This window comes from Chelonoidis abingdonii, chromosome 5, assembly GCF_003597395.2.
Source record: "Chelonoidis abingdonii isolate Lonesome George chromosome 5, CheloAbing_2.0, whole genome shotgun sequence".
NCBI lineage: Eukaryota > Metazoa > Chordata > Testudines > Testudinidae > Chelonoidis > Chelonoidis abingdonii.
Window position 1 is genome coordinate 120,226,057 of NC_133773.1, and position 22,659 is coordinate 120,248,715.

At 41.1% G+C, this 22,659-nt stretch overlaps 1 protein-coding gene across 1 annotated transcript in view; it reads right to left on the reverse strand.

Moving 5' to 3' along the window:
* Positions 1–22,659, reverse strand: part of EVC2 (EvC ciliary complex subunit 2) — a 164,538-nt gene that overhangs the window by 84,066 nt on the left and 57,813 nt on the right. Inside the window, exons 9-10 of the mRNA XM_075066163.1 lie at positions 17,856–18,007; positions 13,508–13,511 (exon numbers count right to left, since the gene is read on the reverse strand). Coding sequence (XP_074922264.1) covers positions 13,508–13,511; positions 17,856–18,007 — 156 coding nt within the window. The remainder of the gene's footprint in view (positions 1–13,507; positions 13,512–17,855; positions 18,008–22,659) is intronic.

Consider the following 22,659-nt stretch of genomic DNA (forward strand, 5'->3'; position numbering starts at 1 on the left):
AAGACAGATTAAAAAAAACACATAGCCATTTACTCTTTCACATGGAAATAAATCTAGTCCAGAAGATTAGAACCAGAGACAAATAATACTTTCATCAGAAAGGCATAGTCATAATATCATGCTGCATGTGAAGAGACACGTCATTGTCTTGGAGTTAGATTCATTCAGAAGGGCAATTATCTTTGTACAGATTGTATATCTTTTTATAAATGCCTGCTCGGCCATTCTGCATAGTTGGAAGTCAAGTTTCAGTATTAGACGAATGACTTCTGTCCTTGCACGCCACCTTTTGCATGAATATAGCACTGTTTGCTTTGCACACGACTATAAATAGATTTAATTATCTATCTTCACGTGATTGCATGATGTAAGTCTTGAACACTATTTGGAGCTTTAAATCTGGTTAAGTGTGACTGATACAAAATTAACAAAATGAAATAGATGTATATGCACGTATAAACATTTTTTCCAGTTTATGAAAATTAGCCTAGTTGATTGGTTCTTCAAGCTAAGCTCTGATACGTTTAATGGACCAGCAGAGCCTGAGAGTTGCACCATGTTTACTGTAGAAAAAATGCAACTGTTTTCTCAAGCAGCCCCGTTATATCTAACTCAAACTGTATCAGGCTGTTCCTCATCATATATAATCTTTTTTTAATTCTAAAAAACAAGATTTTAGGTTTGCGCAGTAGTTGATCCCAGAACGCCTCAAAAGCATCTATTTATCCAGTCTGAACAGGTAAGAATTTAGCAAGCGACAATCGATGGCTTTTAAAAACTCATACTACCAACGATTCCCAAACTGAAGGAAGGTTCTAATCAGCTCTAACATTAGTCCTTGGTCTCTTTGCATTACTACAGTCATGTTGTAAACAGTGCACGCATCCCCATGGAATTCATATGAGTGCCAATACCCTATTTGCTTCAATATATATCAGAGTCTCAAATATGTTTAACTCTCCAAAATGTAAAAACAGCAGAGAATCCTGTGGCACCTTAGACTAGCAGAACGTTTTGGATCATGAGCTTTCGTGGGTGTACCATTCGTATCAGATGAATGTTTGTGAATATTCCGAGAGGGTAATATATGATGCGTACGAAGATAAGCTAGAACTAACGGGTTAGTTCAATGCAGCGGAAGGATGAGGCCTGTTCGTAGCAGTTGAGATGTGAAAACCAGAGGAGAACTGGTTCTGTAGTTGGGCAAGCCATTGCACAGTCTTGTTCAACCTGAGCTGATGGTGTCAAATGTCCAGATTGAATTGCAAGCTTCAGCAGTTCTCTTGAGTCTCGGTCCTGAAGGATTGAACGATAAGACTGTGAATGGCTATGCCAACGTACAGAACGCAGTTTCTCCCACCTTGTATTCACACCTCAACTGCTAGAACAGGCCTCATCTCCTGATTGAATACCTCGTATCTCTAGCTTAGCTTGCTAGCAATAGTATACCGCCCTGGAATTTCCATACATTCATCGGACAAAGTGGTATTTCCCACGAAAGCTATGATCCAAAATGTCTGTTGGGTGCTTACGGTCTGCCACAGGATTCTCTGCTGCTTTTACAGATTCAGACTGACACGGCTACCCCTCTGATACTCTCCAAATATGGTTTCTTACTCTTCACAGGATTCTGCAGAAACAACAGGTTTGCAACACACACACACAATGTTTGTGTGTATACGTGAATCCCCCTCACCGCTAACTAAAAAAAATAAAACTATGTTACAAATATTACAATACAATATTACAGTTACAAAATCAAGCACTCAAAAGTTAGGAAATACTGAAATTAAGGATGCTTGTGCAATAGTTTGTGATCATGTAATTTAAGACATAATGCATATACACAAAAGGGTTGAATTATCTCCCTGCTCTGAATTCTGGCACTCAGGGCCACAGCATCGGCTAGTTGCTGAGAGAAGCAATTGTATGAAAAGTTCTGGTCCAGCCCCTGTAGCCCTAGGATGAAGCATGATCAGTTGTTCTGTGGGGTTGATACATATACAGTCTAGTCAGCACATAGGAGCTACGAGGGGATGGAGCATGCTTGGTGTAGATGGAATCTTCAGAGAATTTAGATGCCAAACTCTAATAAGTCTCCACTACGCATGTGCAAATAGATTTGTAGAGGTTTATAATTTGGTCAAAATTGGGCACATTTTCACAGGGACAGCAAAAAGCACATTCTTGAAACAAAGGCCACTTCTTTGCCATGCTCCAAAGCAGTGGCTTTCCACCTTTCCAGACTACTGTACCCCCTTTAGGAGTCTGATTTGTCTTCTGTACCCCAAGTTTCACCTCACTTAAAAATCACCTGCTTACAAAATCAGACATAAAAACACAGAAGTCTCACAGCACACAATTAATGAAAAGTTCCTTACTTTCTCATTTTTACCATATAATTATAAAATAAATCAACTGGAATATAAATATTTACTTACATTTCAGAGTATTATATATATAAATCATTGTCTGTATGATATTTTAGTTTGTATTGTCTTTACTAGTGCTTTTTATGTAGCCTGTTGTAAAACTATGCAATATCTACATGAGTTGATGTATTCCCTGGAAAACCACTGCATCTCCCCAGAGGTACGTGCACCCCTGGTTGAAAACCACTGCTCCAAAGCATGGGGGAGGGCACGAGGGTCTCAATAAAATAGTTATGGAATTTTTTTTAACATAGACAAAACAAATATTTTTCTCTAACATCATTCTTGGAAAGGAGAAAGCCACTTTTGCTGAAATTTTCCAAACCAATTCAGCCTTGGGCAGAATCCCATGAAAATTTTCAGCCCCAAAATAGTTACAGTTTGGCAAAGTTATACAATCCCGTTTTCAGATGCTTATAATAGGATGCATCAAGCAACCTCAGTTATAGGCATCTCTATGTGAGCCACCTAAAATATCTTTGATTTCTCTTGAAAATACAGCAGAAAACAGGTAATTCCCACAAAGTCTATTTCATGCTTCAAAGCTACTGGGCAGATTATCACTAGTTAAAGGTCATGCTAACTTGGCCAAGGCTATGAATGCTACATTAGGTTCTATTATAATCTGCGATTAAAAAAAAAATCAGCAGTAAGAAAATTAAATTTAAAATAGCCATATATTTAACCCATTATTAGTTCTTTATCTTCTCAAAAGCTATAAGCTTGTCTCATACACGTTTCTTTTCTAGCCATCTCTCATCCTATTTTCCTCATCAGAGGGGTACAGTGCAGCCAAGGCCAGCCCCTTTACCTTGCACCCAAACTCCTGGTATGGGGTCATGAATGCAGGGGTCATACAAATGTACAGCTGCAGGGCTGTAAACTCTCCACATCTCCTACTGCTCTCTCTTCATTACCACTTTCAGTATTCTTTGAGGTGCCACAAAACAAGCCCTACACTTACCGGCTAGTGAGATCTGACAAGAGTACATCGCAGTGAGGTACGGCTGCAGGTATATTGTTCTCACAGTAACTGGCCTCTTGTGCTTTATCACAAGATCTTTCACTGTGTGAATGCATTAAAGATTCTTTGTAAAACACACATGCAGGAGGATTGTGTTAAGGTCACTGCATGAAATTTATCTCTGAAGTGCACAGATTTCGTGTGACTAAATCTCAGGGTCCGGTGGCACCTTACAGACTAACAAATTTATTTGGGCATAAGGTTATTTTCACTTCATGCATCTGAAGAAGTGGGTTTTTTACCTACGAAAGCTTATGCCCAAATAAATCTGTTACTCTTTAAGGTGCCACCAGACTCCTTGTTGTTTTTGTGGATACAAACTAACACGACTATCCCCTGATACTTAAATCTCAGGGTAACACTGTAAGATTGCCCCTTTGCTAAGCAGATTTTGGGGCCTTCCAGGTCAGTTTCCCATTTGATGCAGAAATTGGTGAGTCAAAGTCAGGGTTTTTTCTTAGTGTAATTGGAATATTTACAAACGATATACAAGTCCTGTTTCCTCCAACAGAAGAGGCCACAAATGACATGTTTACAGAGACATGAGCTAAGATATTACAGGTCTATTATAAATTGGCAGCTGAGCTTCTGTCTCTCTTGAAGTCTCCTGAAATCCCTCTCCTCTTCAGCACATTATTCTACATCCTTCTCTTAGCCTCTGGGTTTTCCACCTGGAAATCCCTTTAGCCCAAACCTGCTCACTTCGGATCACATGGCTTCAAAACTTAATACTGTGTCAACTCTTCCTTTGTGCAGACTGCTTTGGCAATCTAAAGAAACCACCCGAAAAACATAGACTTCCCCGACACTGGGTGCTACCCTAATGACTGCCTGTGCAATGCCTTCCATCTTGAGTTGTCTCTACATAACTCATAACATGCATTGTATTTGTACTTTCTGCAAGCAACAAAATGTAAGAATTTTTTAGGCATAATTTTTTTAAGTAGCAAACAGTACAAATGCAATCGAACTAGTCGGAGACAAAAGATAAGGAAATAGCCTTAGCTTTGTACCTCCCATGCTTCAACTCCCCAGCGCAGAGGAAATGGCAGGCACCACAGTGGGAGGAGAAAGAAATGAGCTACTTCCCACAAAGGAGCAAGTAATTATTCCTCCCCACCGCAAGTCTCCACTATGGTGGGATGGTGGTATCCAGGGATGAACTGAGTCACATCTCCTCGCCTCATCTCCTTGTGGGCAGCATGGACATACCATATACCAACGGTGCAACCGTGGCCTTTAGCAGTTAGTGTGGTGATTCCCAGAGCCCCCCCCCTCAATCATTTTCCATCTACCAGAGGCAGGAGCGAGGGGTTCGGAGCTTCTGCCCACGGCAGGTGTTGGGGTTAGGGACTTTGTCAGAGATGAAGCGCCCTACTTCGAGTGGGGGAGGGGGTAACAATTTAAAGGTTAAGCCTGTCTAATAGCTTGAGTCCACACCACCCCCTCTTACCCAGTTTTTTTGCCCTTCCCCTTATTTTTGTAAAGCTTCCCGGGGGTTGGTTTAGCCTCTTAACATAGAAAGACCTCTGCTTTAAGCACTTTTTATGAGCGGCATCAGCAAGTGCACTCACAGGGGCGAAGCTCCAATGACTCCCCTCCCCACAATGCTGAAGTCCCAGCAGGCGCACCCCCGGCCCGGAACTTTTGTAAAGTCTAACTGCAGTTAAGAGGGCCCGTAAGTTGGCCACACTTTGCTCGGGACTGGGGACAGAAAGCCACAATCTAGCCCTGTTGTCCTGTCACAGCAGGGAAGATCACTGTTAGCACCTATGCTACAAAAACCCTTAATTAAATATCAGGCAAGTAGTTTGAGGTGAAAGTCTCCCAAAAAGAGCAATGTCACAAATGCTTGGGCATACATGTCTTTACTTTGAAGGTACATTATTTTTGAGAGAAAAAGTTCATAACTTGAGAGTCTGTGCATCTTAGATCTCAGGCATGTAATAAATGCCTTGCACTCTCTATACTCCTGCCTGCTCATCTATTCATATTTAAAAGGTCTCCGACCTCTTACTGAGCGAATTCAACCATACCCAAAAAACTTAAAGATAATGAAACACAATTGGCAGATGGAAATCTATTGATGAAAGAGATCAAAGTTCCTGTTTGGACAAGAGGTGCAGTAAAGGACAGCAATCCAGAGATATGGTGACAAAAGGGGAAGGGAAATACAAAAGTGAAAAGGAATGTGAAGAAAAGGCTTGCTGCAAATATGCAGTTCTAAGATGTTTTAACTCATTTAATAGCCACAAGGTTAAAGAGCTGCCGAGAGGTACTGAGATAGGAGAATCCCAGTGTCAACGTGAAGAGGTAGAGAGCGCTGAACATTTGAATTCAATATCCCTGAGCAATACCTAATGAAAGAAGAAAGCAAAGCAACAATGTAATGAAAGAACGTGCTTAAAGTGATCAAAAATGAAATATTTCATTAACTATTAAAATAGATGTGTGTGTGGGGGGGTTGTTAATCCAGAGCTCATCACTCAACCTATCAGACTAGTATGGATATACATAAGCCTCGAGAGAGATAATTTTGAATGTAATCAGAGGGGTGGCCGTGTTAGTCGGAATCTGTAAGAAAACAGAAAAGAATCCTGTGGCACTATAGACAAACAATGTATCGGAGCATGGTGCTTCGTGGTGAATACCCATCTTCATCAGATGCATGTAGTGGAAAGTTCCAGGGGCAGGTGTATATATGCAAAAGCAGGCTAGAGGTCAACGAGGTTATTTCAACTAGGGAGGATGAGTGCCCTCTTCTAGCCAGATGAGGTGCAAAAAACAAGGGAGGAGAAACTGCTTTGTAGTTTGGCTAGTAGCCAGTCACAGTCTTTGTTTAATCCTGAGCTGATGGTGTCAATTTTGCAGAGGAACTGAAGCTTAGCATTTCTCTTTGAACGTCTGGTCCTGAAGCTATTTTTTGCTGCGGATGGCTACCTTTAAATCTGCTATTGTGTCCAGGGAGATTGAAGTGTCTCCTAGAGGTTTTTGTATATTGCCAATGTTTAATACCTGACGGGTCATATCGTTTCGTAGGGACCATCCGTAGGCCGATTAGCAAGCAGAGGGCAGTGGGCATCAGGTGGTTATCATTGGTGGATATGCAGGTGAATGAACAGTGATAGTGTGGCTGATTGGTATAGTCCTGGATGGTGCCGTGTGTAGTATTGGGCAGAATTGGGCATTCGGGGTTTGTGCATGATTGGTTCCTGAGTTAGAGTTACTATGGTCAGCATCAGTTAAACCGGTGAGGCAATCAGTTCAGGTTGCAACGTGCTGGGGCTAGCTCGCAATAGTCTTCATCACGACTTAGATATTGACATAGAAAGTAATGCTTATAGTTGCAGATGATACCAAATTGGGAGGATTGCAACGCTTGGAGGACAGGTCACAATCAAATGAGCTGGACAATTGGAGAAATGGTCTGAGTAAAACAGGATGAAGTTTAAGAAAGACAAATGCAAAGTGCTCCACTTGGAAGGAAATCAGTTTCACACAATACAAAGTATGGAAGAGGATTGTCTACGGAAGGAGCATGGCAGAAAGGGATCTAGAGGTTATAGTGGCCACAAGCTAATATGATGCAACAGTGTGATGCTGTGCAAAAAAACAAACGTGATTCTGGGATGCGTTAAAGGTGTGCGTGGCAAACTGAGAAGTCATTCTTCCACTCACTTTGCACTGGTTAGCGCCTCAACTGGAGTATTGTGTCCAGTTCTGGGCACAACATTTCAATGGAAGACGTGGAGAAATTGGAAAGGGTCCAGAGAAGAGCAACAAGAATGATTAAGGTCTTGAGAACATGACCTACGGGAAGGTTGAAAGAATTGGGTTGTTTAGTTTGGAAAAAAGAGAAGACTGAGAGGGGAATGAAGCAGTTTTCAGGTATAGAAGGGTGTCATCAGGAAAAGGAGAGAAACTTGTTCACTTAGCCTCTAGGGACAGGAACAAGAAGCAATGGCTGTAACTGCCAGCAAGGGAGGTTTAGGTTGGACATTAGGAAAAACTTCCTAACTGTCAAGGTGGTTAAACACTGGAATAAATTGCCTAGGGAGATTGTGGAATCTCCATCTCTGGAGATATTTAAGAGTAAGTTAGATAAATGTCTATCAGGGATGGTCTAGACAGTATCTGGTCCTGCCATGAGGGCAGGGGACTGGACTCGATGACCTCTCGAGGTCCCTTCCAGTTCTAGGATCTATGAATCTGTCTTTTTGCTCTTTCTTTTCTGTTTAGGCACTAAAGAACTGGCTGGCAGTGTGGTATTTTGGGTAAGATCCAAACCTCTACTGGCCTAGTGACGTGGCTGACCCTTTGGGGTCAGAAGAACATTTTTGTATATGTGAGCAGAGTTTAAAATAACTTCTCCCTGTACTGGAACTAGGTGCTGATTGGGAGCCAGAGAACTGGAATTTAATAAAGTGCGATTTCATTTTTACTTCTTGATAACCAGTGTGGGGGCTCAGAAGCACAGTTTGTGACTGGTTGAGGAGAATAACTTCAGTGTTACTCACCTGTCTTGGGATATCTGCTCTGCTTTTTGCAGCCTGCCCTGCCCTTGGCATTTCCAGTGAGGGCTGCCCTGAGCACCACAGGTCACAGTATCATCTGCAAATTTTGCTACCTCACTGTTTACCCCTTTTTCCAGACCATTTATGAATATGTTGAATAGGACTGGGCCCAGTACAGACCGCTGGGGGCCACCACTATTTACCTCTCTCCAGAAGATGGCTTAGAGCCATCTTCTACATCCCTGCAGCTCCTCCAGTTTAAACTCAGCACGGATGAAGACTAACACACTGAATACAAAACACTCGTAAAGTTACTAAGAAACCTTCTATGGTTATCTGAGGATCCTCCAGCCTTGATCTGTTACGTCTGCCACTCCTTATTGCAAACATATTTCACTAGAAAATTCACAGACTGAACAAACCTTCAAAAAAAAAGAGTGAAATACTGCAAGGCATTGATGAAATCAGGAGAATTCTTATGGTATACAGAAAAAATAACTTGGACAAGATGACAAACTGAGATAAGAGATTATTAGATAAAAATGATGCTCTTCTGGAAGGAAAAAATGGGAAAGTTACATGACTCATGGTAAAAATGTCAACAGACTAAGCTATAGATGTGCTAACAGGTGTCAATCTGAAAATCCTTTGATTCCCTATGGCTTACTGAACAGAGAAAAGGTGTTTCAGTTAGTAAGTTTATCTCTTTAAAAACCAGGGCTTTGGAGCAGAGCCCGGAGCTCGAGCACAGAGCAGCTCTGGAGCAGAGGAGCTGCAGGTTTTTGCCTGGAGCTGGAGCGGAGCCAAAGCACAGCTCCAAAACCCTAAAAATTATTTAAGAGAGACCCTCAATTAAAGGTCAGTTTAGATTTCATATGCATGAAGAATTATGAATTAATGGGTAGCTTCAAGAGTTCAGTTTTAGCAATAATACTAGTTATGCTACACCTATGGAGCAGTTATAATTCTGAATCATAGTCTTTATGGAATAGTCATCATGCTGAAAGGTGGCAAGCTGAGGTCACAGTCCTGCTTCCAATGAAGTCAATGGCAATGTTGCCATTGATTTTTAAAGAAGCAGGATCAGCCCGTGATGATGTTAGCTTAACAAAACCACATGTAGACAAATATTATAGCATTATACCTTTTGCAATGATCCACTCAGATCTCACAAGCTAAGCAGGAGTGCATTGGGTGAATATTTACAAGGGAGACATCTAAGAAACACTAAGTGTCGTCAGAACTGATTAGAAGTGGCAATATTCCCCCATATCAATGCCTAACAAATGTCCCACCTTAATAGAAAGGGACACCATTTTACCAAAGGTGTCTGTTTTTAGATGAGACATAATCTGAGTTCTCACTGCTTACAATCAAAGATCCAATGGCACTTTTTGGAAGAATAAGGATATTAATCCCGGTAATCTTGGCCAGATGCCACCTGTAATTTCAAATACTTATTTTTCCCTTCAGCCTATAAACATTGTGCAATTTCACTGTAACATATTAAACTATCACATTTCATACTTTGATAGCTGAGTTTCAGTGGTGGATGAAATGTGCAGCTTTTGTAGAAACGAAGTTTGTACAGTCATTCAGGGTACAGAGCTAAAAATGCCGTGTGTGTTTGCATGCGCTTATGCGCACACACTCCTAGTATGCGGGTGTTAAAATATCAATAATTATTTATATTGAGGTAGTGTCTAGGAGCCCCAGTCATGGGCCAGGACCCCATTGTGCTAGGTACTGTCCAAACACAGAACAAGACTGTCCCTGTCCCAAAGAAATTGCAGTCTATAATAAATGTTTCCAATGTATTAAATCCAGAAGCTTTGAGTACCTCTGTTTTGGTGTCTAAGCTGAAAGCAATTTTTAACGTAGAAATTTCCGATTTCTAATTTGGTGACTTCAAACTCTAGATGTAACAACATTCTGATCTTTTACTCCTACTTTCCATCTGAATTCTGTGATAAAAAGAATCCATTTCCTTAGTGGCAAATTAAATTGAGATGTACAGTGAGAAATTTACATTTAGAAGGAAAAATTGAACTTCTAATATAGGAATAAATTGTTTTTGACTTCCCTGCCAGTGCTCTCAGGAAATGGTTTGATCCTATCCTCCAATATATTGCCCTCATTACCCTGTGGCATGAGAGAAAATCAACTGCAGTGCATACGTATTAGTTAGTGATTTGCCGAGATAAATGGCAATGTGTATCATGTATCTGAGAATAGGATCAACTGCCATATTCAACTAGAGTTTTGTCTACATCAAGGGAAGGCAAAAATGTACAAAATGAGGCTAAATAAAGTCAGAGCAAGGGTAACCTGTTGGAAACTCTAAGATACCTTTGAAAAAATGGTTATTTCAGGGGTTTTGCAGCACTCATCACACTGAGGATGCGATCAGCCCCCTCAGCTCTCCTTTCATTCTGTTTCAGACATAGCAGAGAGGACCTATAACAGTTCAGAACATGATTTCCTACTGCATATTATCAAAACATTCATACAGTTTATTAAGCTTCCTCTTGTTAGCATTCATTGCCAATGATCTAGCACTTGGAAATATAAGCAGGAAGGGATCTACTGTGAATGTAAAACAACGATATTAGTGGCATATTTTATAATGGGCATCCAAGATATGACAGATCACCAGGCCAAACTAGATAAGTACCTATGAAGTACAACTAGATAGGTACCTATGAAATTTCTTGATGAAATATTTAAAAAGAAGTTTGGTTCTCAAAGCTATTCTCTTGACATTGCAACATGTCCATATTCCAAAGATGTCCCCATACATAAATACTGATCTAGTGCTGCTAGTTTATTTATAAACACACGCTTATTTGATATAGTTGTTACAAAAGACCAAAAAACTCTGCCATTTATGAACTCCTGAACCATCTCCTCAGCTGTGTATAGACTGGGAACAAAACATCAAGTCCATTCCAATACAAATTGAGAGGAAAACATGAATAACTATGACAGGCGTACATGTGTAGACAGACGCACACGCAGAGAATGGATCAGTGAACCAAATCTGAACACTATGCATGTAGGCCATATTTCTGGCAAGTCGAAAACACACTGGTTAATATTCATGCTACGTACAGTCCACCTCTGAGAAGACAAATTCCCTACCTGAATAGCCCATCCTTTTGGAGGGAATAACGACAAAGCTAGTCCTAGGTCAGGGAGTCTTAGACCTACTCCTAAGAGCTGGGCTTAAGAGTAGGCCATCTCCTATACACATCTTATAGCATTAACACATGAATAAAAGCTATGCACTTGCTCCTTCATATCCTGCTTTCAATGAAGTCAATAGCAAAATTCCCAATGACTTTTGATTGGGCCCAAGATGCTTGGAGCTGAGAAACATCTAGTTAAACTGCTCTCTAACCCACAACTAGCTCATGTCTTCCTCCCTGGACAGGGGATGGGCTCCCTGGGTGGGGAATAAGATGCACACAAAAGTTAGGCATGTTTAATCAAAACATGAGCCATGAATATGAATTTCACCCCAATTCTGAATATCAGCCTATTTGCCAGCTCCTGTTATACAAGCACAGCCTGATCCTCCACTGCCGTACATCTTGCAGAGTCATTTACTGATATGCAGAGTGGTGTAAAACTCCCCTTCTAATTTGGTAGCTTTATATACCCACTTTGCAGCAATGTGACAACACAAGACGTAAGGGATCTTAGATGCTACAATAATACAAATAAATAAATAAACAAAGCAGTGGAGAATCAGGCCCCAAGTAACTAGAATTTGTTTTTTGTTTTAATTTGGTGTAAAGAAGACATTCGTTTTCAGTATAAAGTCCATTGAAATTGCAGCTGTGACAGTTCTGCAGTAAAACACAAATGAGATTGCTCTATTTTCAGCTTTTTAAATCTTCATCCTTGAACTGGACTGCCCCACTTTAATTATCTACCCCAGTATTAATTTGTGTAGACACTGATATTTATAATTGGTCACCAAAAGCCTCAAGAGAATGTTTAAGGTTGCATCCCACAGACCAAAGACACTTCATACCCTGAAGACGGCAAAAGATATCAGTATAGAGTGAAGAAACCTCCAGGCAAGAAAAGAAAAATGACGTGCTTTGTAAATAACAGACTGGTGAACTACACCTCAGTCTACCATATATGGACAATTAAGTTGGCAATCAGCTAGAAACCACGAGCTGGACCAGGTTAAACGGTCATTTAATTTGAATTTGGCGACTGTTTAAAAGCAACTGTATTATTGCTGTATTACTTCATTATTGTTGTTTTATTGCTGTACAATAGTTACACTGCGCATAACATTGCTAAACTTTAACCAACACACAAGTAAAAATCAACAAACAAATGGCAGCAAACAACATGAAGGCAAGAAAAAAAAATCAAATTGGTAAAGTAATTAAGTTACACAGTAACTACAAATTGGGTAAATAAATTCCCTGTTAGTATCAGCCACAATTTGGGTCAGTGATACCGTGTCCTAAGTAAGGTCTATGTTATTCAAAACAATCTTGTTCAGTGTCTGGATAACAATACTAAATCGTAACACAGCAATATTTAATAAATAGGCTACTGTCCATTCAGTAGGTTATCTGGAAGACAGCATCCATAAGAAACAACCAGATGTACGTCAACTACTTATGTATCATAGAACAATGCAACCCATGGAACAGAGAAGCTAGATCTTCCTGCCTTGTGAAGTTTACCAGAAGGTGACAACCAGCAGTAAGGATAACCTACAACATGAATGGACAGTACTGTGTAGTAAGTAATTACAAAACATTTATATATAAAGGCCTCATTTGTAATGTCACTACTCCAAATTTCTGTCTTACTTCTCATACACATTGTACTATGGGACACACTATAACAATGCTTCTCCCAGTATTTCAAACACTCAGTCTACTACTGATGATGATACAGGTTATAACTGTAATTGCCCGAACAGGCGTGCGTTGCTATCTGCGGCACCAAAGTAAAAGGGCCAGACTACAACAGCAGATTGGAAAAACATTGTTATGCTTGGAAATAAGGCAGTGTCCTATTTACGCATACATACTATACATATATATCCATATACACTACACTTTTTCCTCTGAACCCCAAATGAAACAGAAGAAGTGGGCAGGAAAACCTAATTTTCTCTATCTACTTTGAGCAGGCTCTCTTTCAAAACATGGGATTCCTTTGATAATACAGGCCACTTCTAAAAATAAACTTATTTCAAACAAAAGATCCTTACTCCAGAATAGATCAATGTGTTAGATATAGGAAGCCTCCTCAAGAGAGCACCTATCAGAAGTAATAAGCATAAAATCTAAATTTGTTTCCTATCGCCAAATGAGATTTTGTTGACGTTTGTTCATTTTTGTCACAGAGAAATCTCTATTTCCTTGACCATTTTCATATCATAATATAAGATTATAGTTCATAGAACAGAAGTATAATACTGGCTCATGAGATACAAAATGCTACAATATGCCCTGATGGGCATCTTGTTTTAATTAAAGAAATGGAATATGCCATACCTGTCTGAAAATGCATAAAGAAATTGAACACAATTAAAGAGAAAAAGCAATTAAACTAAAATAATTGGAGAAGTTATTTTGGTAGCAATTGACAAGAAGTTTTTTCATAATTTCCCTATAGGGAATACAAAGTCTGTCTTGCTTTTTTCCCCACTGGGAAATGCTGGTTAGCTAGCAGAAGTTTTGTTAAAAACAAACCAATGAAATCCCATACAAATCCCCTCTTTTCCAAAACATCCCCTAAAATCCACAAAGAATGTCTGTAATGTCAACCGCAGACAATAAGACTAATTCTATAGAAGGATGATGTGGGACATTGTCAACAGCCATAACTCCTCCACTGTGAGAGTATCAGAGATAACGTAAGCAAGCACTGACAGGATCAATACTTGGATGTGAGAGCTCCTGGGGAAAAAAACAGGTGCAACAAGGTTGGTGATTTATTAATGAGACACTCTGTCCTCCGAGATGATACTGAATCAGTGCTCCAGAAGGATATTAGAGGAGAATTCTGTTGCCAAAGGGTGCTGTCTTTCAGATGAGATGTAAGACAGAGTTATTAAAAATCGTATGATCCTTTCTCATCCGCCCAAGAGCAGTGAAGTTAGCTTGGGTGTCCAGACAAATTCCAAATTAGGTAATGACACTCTATTAACCTAAAGTTTCCAGTGCCATTTCATTCAAAGAAAGCCTTCTTTATGTATGGCCCTCACCTGTCATGCTGTGTTGATGTGTGCTCATAAGCAGATGCTCTGTATCACCCAAGAGGCGGATGCTGTGCACTTGTGGGAAGCAAAGTGATTCTAATGGAGTTTATATACTGTATAAATTAATTAAAAAAGTTTGTGAAGCATGCTAGAATTCTAAGACACTATACAGTAAAGTGACAGGAAATCCGCAAACCATCAAGCGAAGGCTTATTAACTGGGATGTGTGTGTGCAGGTATGGAGTGTGTGAGTGTGTGTGTGTGTGGAGATCCAGTACAGCAGCAAGAGAAGACCAAACCTTTCCACACTGGTTCTTCTAGCTTGTACAGGCCCTTGCCCCCTGTTATTTTAGGCACCATGGCTGGAGCAAACCATTATATTCTTGTTTGGATCTTCAGAGGACAGGGCATTCTTTGTATTAAAAATCAATTGCTAACTCACCCACCACTTGCAGGGTAATATTTTCATAGAATCACAGACTATCAGGGTTGGAAGGGACCTCAGAAGGTCATTGAGTCCAACCCCCTGCTCAAAGCAGGATCAATCCCCAGACAGTTTTTTATTCCAGTTCCCTAAATGGCCTCCTCAAGGATTGAATTCACAACCCTGGGTTTAGCAGGCCAATGTTCAAACCACTGAGCTACCCCTCTCCTCCATCACTTTGTCAATCCTGACCTTAAAAACCTCTAAGGAAGGAGATTCCACTAACACCCTAGGTGACCCATTTTTGAAATCACTACCATGACTTAGGAGCCTATGGGTACATCTACACTACCTGCCAGATCGGCGGGTAGTGATCGATCTATCAGGGATCCTTTTATCACGTGTAGTGTACATGCAATAAATCAATCTCCGAACGCTCTCCCATCAACTGCTAAACTCCAGCTCGGCGAGAGGCAGAAACAAAGTCAATGGGGGAAGCCGTGGCGCACCGGGAGGACGCGAAGTAAGTAATTTTAATTCAATCTAAGATACGTCAAGTTCAGCTACTTAGGCCCCGCGTAGACCAGGCCTAAGTTACATTGGATATTAAGTCACTTACATGATTTAGCTGCATAGTCTGCCCTGTGACCAACCATCACTCCAAACAGCCTGTCACAAGGACTTCTTAGAAGACCTCCTCTGGTCCAATGGTGCTTAGCTACATGAACAGTATAATAACTCTACTATTGTTGCAAAATACTTTTCTTAAATACCATGATAAAAAACTCAGTTAAGATAATTATACAGATTCAATCTGTCCACCTGGGGAAGGGCATTGTGAAAAAGGAGAGACAAATGAGGGAGTGTAGCTATAAGAACATAGAAATGGAAGGGAGAATAAGAAAAATAATTTGGGAGGAAAGAGGTGAAGGGCAAAGACAGACAAAGATTTGTTTAAGCCAAAGAAGAATATTAAAATAGCACATTTCTAAGTAATGTACACAAACCAAGGCTTTAATCCACTGTATGATTCTAGTTACATGAACATTCCCATTTTCAAGAATATTTACCTTTCTCAGCTACTTTATATCCGAGGAGTAAGACATTAAAGAGTCTACTTTTTTTCAAATTAGCCAAATATTTCTCATTTCCAAATGAAATATACTAATCCTAAAATGAGCTACAAAGATATTTCATCCTGCTACTCTTAACAATCACAGCAATTTTCTGAAAAAATAATCTAAGTTACTATATAGTGTGATGGGGCAAGGCCAGATGGCTACAGTAAAGTACTGAGAAACAGGTATGTTAGCCCCAGGCTAAACAAATCCCTAGTACCCTGGTAACCAAATGGCAGTTGCTCCAGGTTAATCAAGGACCTGGAGCCAATTAAGATCTTTCTAGAAGGCGTAGAGATAGCTACTTTAATTAGAACACCTGCAGCCAATCAAGGAGGCCTATCAGGGCACCTGGCTTTAAAAGGAGCTCATTCCAGTCAGTCAGGAGGGGCAAGGAGTGTGGTGGTAGGAGCTGGGAGCAAGAGGCAAGGAGCTGAGAGCGAGAGAGTATACTGCTGGAAGGACTGAGGAGGACAAGTCATGGTCAGACACCAGGAAGGAAGGTCCTGTGGAGGATAAAGAGGGTTTGGAGAGGCCATGGGGAAGTAGCCGGGGAGTTTGTAGCTGTCCTGCAACTGTTACAGGAGGCACTATAGACACGCTGCGATCCCAGGGCCCTGGGCTGGAACCCGGAGTAGAGGGCGGGCCTGGGTTCCCCCAAAACCTCCCAATTCCTGATCAGACACAGGAGGAGCTGACTCAGACTGTGGGTTCCACAAGAAGGGAAGATCACTGAGGTGAACAAATCCGCCAATAAGCGCAGGACCCACCAAGGTGGAGGAGGAACTTTGTCACAACAGCTAGAACAGACAAGACTGCTGTGCAATTTACAGGGTTAAGTATCCACATTATCACCGCATTACACAAGTCAAGGTTTCATTTATTTCACTTCCTTTTTCAATCTGAAACAAAATATAAGAAAGGCAATGATACTGCTCATTAGGATTCTGCAAATTTTTAGAACAAGAACAGAGCCCTTCCCTGCCAAAGTATCAACATTCCAGCACTCATGACTTTGCTTTCTGTTTTTACAGACATTATTCCATTTTTATTTTATATTTGCAGACTATTACCTGCCACTTGACTGTCAGGAAGGTCATCATGAGATCACACAAACAAATCCATTCTGTTCTCACAACAGACCTTTTTCAAGTTCTGCCGGAGAAAAGAGATGACCTTTAATAGTTGTGTATCTGTCATATAATCCTTACATCCCTTTCAACAAAATAAGCAGGATTTCTAGCTGCTGACTACTGCCTTTTCTGACTCCACATATACAATATTTTCCTTTGAAAGCTGAAAATTGTTCCTTTTTAGATTCTGATCCAAGTATTTAAAGAAACACTAAGAGTATGAAAGTCAAAATTTTCCCCCCAAGAAATACTGCTGCACAAAAATATATGGACCCAGAGCACGTCCTTTTTCTGTGTAGGAACAAGACCATGCTGTTCGAAAGACAAAACATGCTCAATAATTATAGAATGGACTCTCTACAACAGTTGCCTGTGCTCAGAAAAGTGCCCTTGGCATGGTGAATACTGTACACTTAAGGGGCTGAGACCAGAAATAGTGGATCTGTTCTTTTAGCAGCTTAATGAAGGGCTTTGCCTACACAGGGAGTTCTGGCACCGTAAGCCAAGGTGTGAATGTAACGCACACTACCTTGCCTGTCACTAACTCATCATGTGGACCCTGCTACAGGCACAGTAAATGTTTCATGGGAGTACATCAAAGTGTACTATACAACCTCCTGTGTGTGGCAGGGTGCATGAGGTCATTCAGTGCACAGCAAACTAGTGCACTGAAGATTCACATCCTGGCTTGCAGTGTGCTAACCTGCCATGTAGACAAGCCCTTACAGTGTGTTTGACTCAGAAAATATGTGCCTAGGATCTAGACTGAGCTGCAATTTCTATATATAAGGCAATGTACAATATGCCTGCATTAGTTACCATGGATGCCCCTTTATTAGCTTCACGTAGTGCAGATGTGTGTCTGAAAGGAATCTATCAGAGAGAACTAAAGGGCAGATATTCAGTATCATGCATATGAGATGTTTTGTTGATATGAAGCATAATGCAATAATAGTGAGTTCTTACTCTTCTAAAGCTTGAAGCATGTTCTTGGAGTCTTCAAAGGCCAGTATCTCAATGATTTGGTCATTCATAATGATATCTTCATTAAAGGGATCTCCTGAATTAAACTGTGAATACTCCAGTTTGTGATCTAAAGTAAGATCATATCGTATCTCCTAAGTAAACACAAAAAATAAACGTTATATTATAGCAGATCAACCCTTAGTGTGGATACAACTCCTATTGTCGTCAGTGGAAAGACTCTCATTTACTTCAGCAGGAGTTTGTGCGGATGCTATGTTTTGATATATAACTGAGCTGGAACCTAAATGGTGAAAACAGTCAATGGAATTAAGGCTCTTAGCTCTTAGGCTCCTAATTAGGTTAAGCATTGCAATGCTAAGCACTGCAACACCTAAACACCTTCAAAAATTTGGGCCAAAGACCAATGAAGGAAATAGGAGCCTATCCATTGGCTTCAACAGGCTTTGGACCAGACTCAGTGAGTTGTTTTCCACTCAGTCTCTAGGACCATTCTATTTGTATTATGGTACATACAACCTTTTACATACACTTGTTGAACAAAATCACACATAATTCTATGTTTGCAGTGTTGTTGTACTTGTATTGGTCCCAGGATACCAGGCAGGTGACGTGAAAAGGTTGGTGGGGTATATCTTTTAAATGGGCCAACTTCTGCCGGTGGAAGAGATAAGTTTTGGAGCTATACAAAGCTCTTCTTCCTCAGACCTAAAGAAGATCTCTGCGTAGCTTGCTTTCACCAACAGAAGTTGATACATAATTCTATGAAAGAAGAAAAGCAATTTTGCTAGTATGCAGTACCTATGGAGTCCCTTGAGATTAAGGATTAATAAATTTACCAGACAAGAAAACTTTTATAAAACCTCTGGTGCTGGGACGATTCTGTTACACTTTTATGATTTCAGCATCAAGCCTTGTTCATAAAAGGGAGTCTGACTTGAGTTATTTTCACTTACTGTGATTTCTTCTGAATGAAGAGAAATTAAAAGGTTAATAGAGACATTTTTTAAACATGATGCTCACAGATAAGTATGGAAGTTTCTCTCTCTTAGTAAGCCATTATTTTACAATAAATACAATCTTTATTGTAAATTCAAATAGGATACATGTCCATCCTTCTCTTCACCACTTGTAGGACTCTTCCAGCAGAAACTCACGAGACACAAAAGTTAAAAAAAGACATGGAAAGAATTGTTTACAAAAGGTGAACTGCAAAGACAACAGAATATTGTTCCCTCTCCTCCCTTTGCTGCTCTTTTCTGATACATAAAGATGGCTTTGCACGCTTTTCTCTTGAAGGTTTATTCTGTAATGTGGAGGTTTATAGTTGAAATATCAGATCCTCATCTCCAGGTGAACATTAGTCTAAATTTATGTCTACAGTTGCAACTGTACCTGACACATGTGCATTATTGTTCCATATTCCCGCCCGCATTGTTCACATCTGAAGCCCTGAAGCACAGTCCTGAAGGACAGCATAGTGCATGAAAGCTAGTATGCATGAGGGGTGTGCGTATATATGCCTCCAATGTGGCATGGCCTGGGTGCTCTCCAGGGCTGAGTGAACTGAGACTACAGTAAATCATGACCGTTTCCTCAATCCCGCTAGCCTCACTGTACAAGCGGATGCCATTCGGGGCAGGGAGAGGAGGCAGTAGGGACTTCAGAGGAAGAAGAGCACATTATTCTGCACCTCTACCCGGAGGACTCGGTTGAGGAAGCCTCCCTTGAGGAACCTCAAGCTGCAGCAGGAATCAGAATCCAAGGCTGGTAAGGATTTACTCCTTGAAAATAGCCTCTCTTGCTCTGGTAATACATGCCTGAAGCCAGCCCCCACCCATGCTCTACCAAGACATGGTCCCCAAGCAAGACAGCTATAAATCAATGATTTGTTGAAAAAACATGAACCATCATAAAGCATTTAGAGGAAGCTATAACAGATTATTAATATGCAGTTACTGTGTCCCTGTGTCTGTGCATTTCTTAGTCTGAACAGTCACTGGGCCACATCGACCAGAGGGGAAAAGGGAGGGAAAGAGGGGACCTGGTGGAGAACAAACCGTTTTATGACATTTACAATTGTCCAAAGACCCCAAACCACCTCTCTCCACACCTTCTTTCCTTCACCTTCCAAACAAGAGCTGCATGGAAGGAGAGTAGGGGTGGGTTGGAGGTTTGGGTGAGGGCCTGCCTAGGTCTGGGAAGGGAAACGGAACTCTTCTGTTTGTCCGAGGAAAGTCAGTGTTCCATTCTCCCTGTGACCACTGCAAATGTTTATTACTGTTCCCAGTCCCTGGTGTGTGGCCTCTTCCTGTGCTGAGCCACTCCGCAGAAGCCAGGAGAAGTGGGGGTGGCTGGCTGAAGCATCCACTCTCATGGTTCCAAAACCACAGCACCCCGTCCTTTAGCTATGTACAACTGGCTTGTGGTGCTAATCCAAAAGTTCTGGGAAGAAAATACACTTGTGGTGTTATGTTTCCATGTTCCTTTCAAATACTGTTCACTGGACACAGGAGCCAAAACTTCCTGGTGATGAAGTGGGGGTTGGGGGATGTGTTGATGTTCTCTGTGGTTCTTTGTACCTCTTCTGCTAGCTGAGAATACAGTCAATTTCCTCTCAAATTGCCTCCCAGTCCTGTAAGCATAATTCAGCAAATTTTCAGTGTAGAAGAAATTCAAGCTGGTTCTTCAGGTTTAACAACAGGTCAAATGTACTTGGTCCACCTTCATAGCTCACCTTACCTCTCCACTGAGCAAGATATACAGCGTTGACCATCAGCAGAAACATCTCTCTGGCACAGGACTGGAAAGCCACTTCTCTTTTCCATTCCAGTACCTTGAACACTTATGTTCTCCAAATGATGGCCAGCCTTTAATGAAGAAATAGGTAACTAGTACAAGACACCAAACCCCATACCAACTGGCCCCTTGATATTCTGTAAACTGCAACATTTTAACAACCGTATTTCACTTTTAGGCTTAGTTGTTTCCTGGTGGGCTACAAAAATAGTCTGAAGGAAGGAGGCTGTAACAGTAGCATTTCTCGGATGCTAAAAAGTATCAATATTGTGGCCTTTGGCAGCAAAGCTACGCTATGTCACGAGGGAATTCTTACGTTCCTTCAAAGGAGAAAGGACAGAGAATGCTAAGCTTGTGTATGACTTGCCAGGACATTCCAGTGCTAACAGGGAACCCGGGCCACCAGAAGTGCAGGAGTGGCATTGCAGAGGCAGGCTGAGCAGGACCATGGAAGACCTGCTAATTGGCACTAACAGAGGAGTCAGGACCAATTCGAATGTGTTAGGTCAAGGGAGTGTTCTTAGGCAGGAGGACCTTACCTTAGACCTTAGTCCATCCCATGCTTTGCTGCACATTGGGCAACCCACATTTGCCATCCTTGCCTGTCAACTGCCCTTCTCTCCAAATCTTCCCATTTCACATTAAGGTGCTTGATGTCATTCAGAACTGTTCATTTCCATGCTATTCACAGTCTTCCTCTCTTTCTTCTTGGGTTTTCTGGCTTCCATTCAAGGGTGGTATTTGGTAAGAGTTCTTTTTCCATTTTCAGCACATGTCCCAGCCATTGATGTCTTCTCTTGTAGATTATTTATGAGAGAGTACTTTGTTCAGTAATTTTTCTGACTTCTTCATTTGTTTTCCTATCTCTATATGTTATTCCCAATATTCTTCTCAGACATTTGTGATGAAATCCATCCAGCTTTTGCATGCCTTTCTCAGTAAGTTGCCATGTCTCACTGCAATATGTTGTGATGGCGTTAATAATTGATTTGTACACATTCAGTCTGGTCTTGAGGGAGATGGTTTTGAGTTGCCAGATGTCTCTGAGTCTTCCAAATGCAGCATCTGCCTTCTCGATTCTTCTTCTGATTTCCTCGGAACTAGTACCATCTTTGCTGATGGTACTTCCAAGATACGTAAAATTGTCCACCTTCTCCACTTTATCTTCAATTTTGATTTCTGTCACTATAGTCCCCTTCAACATGATTTTGCATTTCTTTGCATTGTATCTCAAACCTATCTTCTCCATTACTTCTTTTACCTGGTTTGTGCATTTTTGTAGTCCATTGGCATCTTCACTGATAAGAGCGATTTTGTCAGCAAAATCTAGATCAAATAACCTTGAATTGTTCCATTTTAGGCCATATGTATCACTGTCAATTGTTTTAGAATCACAGAATATTAGGGTTGGAAGAGACCTCAGGGGGTCATCTAGTCCAATCCCTTGCTCAAAGCAGGAACCAACACAACTAAATCATCCCAGCAAAAAGCTTTGTTCAAGTTAAGGAAGGAGATCTACACCTCCCTAGTTAACCCGATCCAGTGCTTCACACCCTCCTGAGGAAATAGTGTTTCCTAATAATCAACCTAAGACCCCCACCTGCAACGTTGACCTGTGCTTCTTGTTCCTGTCATCTGCCACCCTTGAGAACAATCTAGATCACTCCTCTTTGGAACCCCCTTTCAGGTAATTGAGGCTGCTGATTCAAATCCCACCCACACACTCTTCTCTTCTGCGAGACTAAAAAACCCAGTTCCCTCAGCCTCTCCTTGAGTCAGGTGCCCGCCCCCTAATGCATTTTTGTTGCCCTCCGCTGGACTCTCGTCCAATTTCTCCACATGCTTTCTGTAGTGGGGTGGGGGGCGAGGACCAAAACTGGGACACAATACTCAGGTGGCCTCACCGTGCCAATATGAGGGAATAGATCACTTCCCTCGGGATCTGGCTAGCAAGGCTGCCTACTAATACAGGCCCAAGATGCCACTG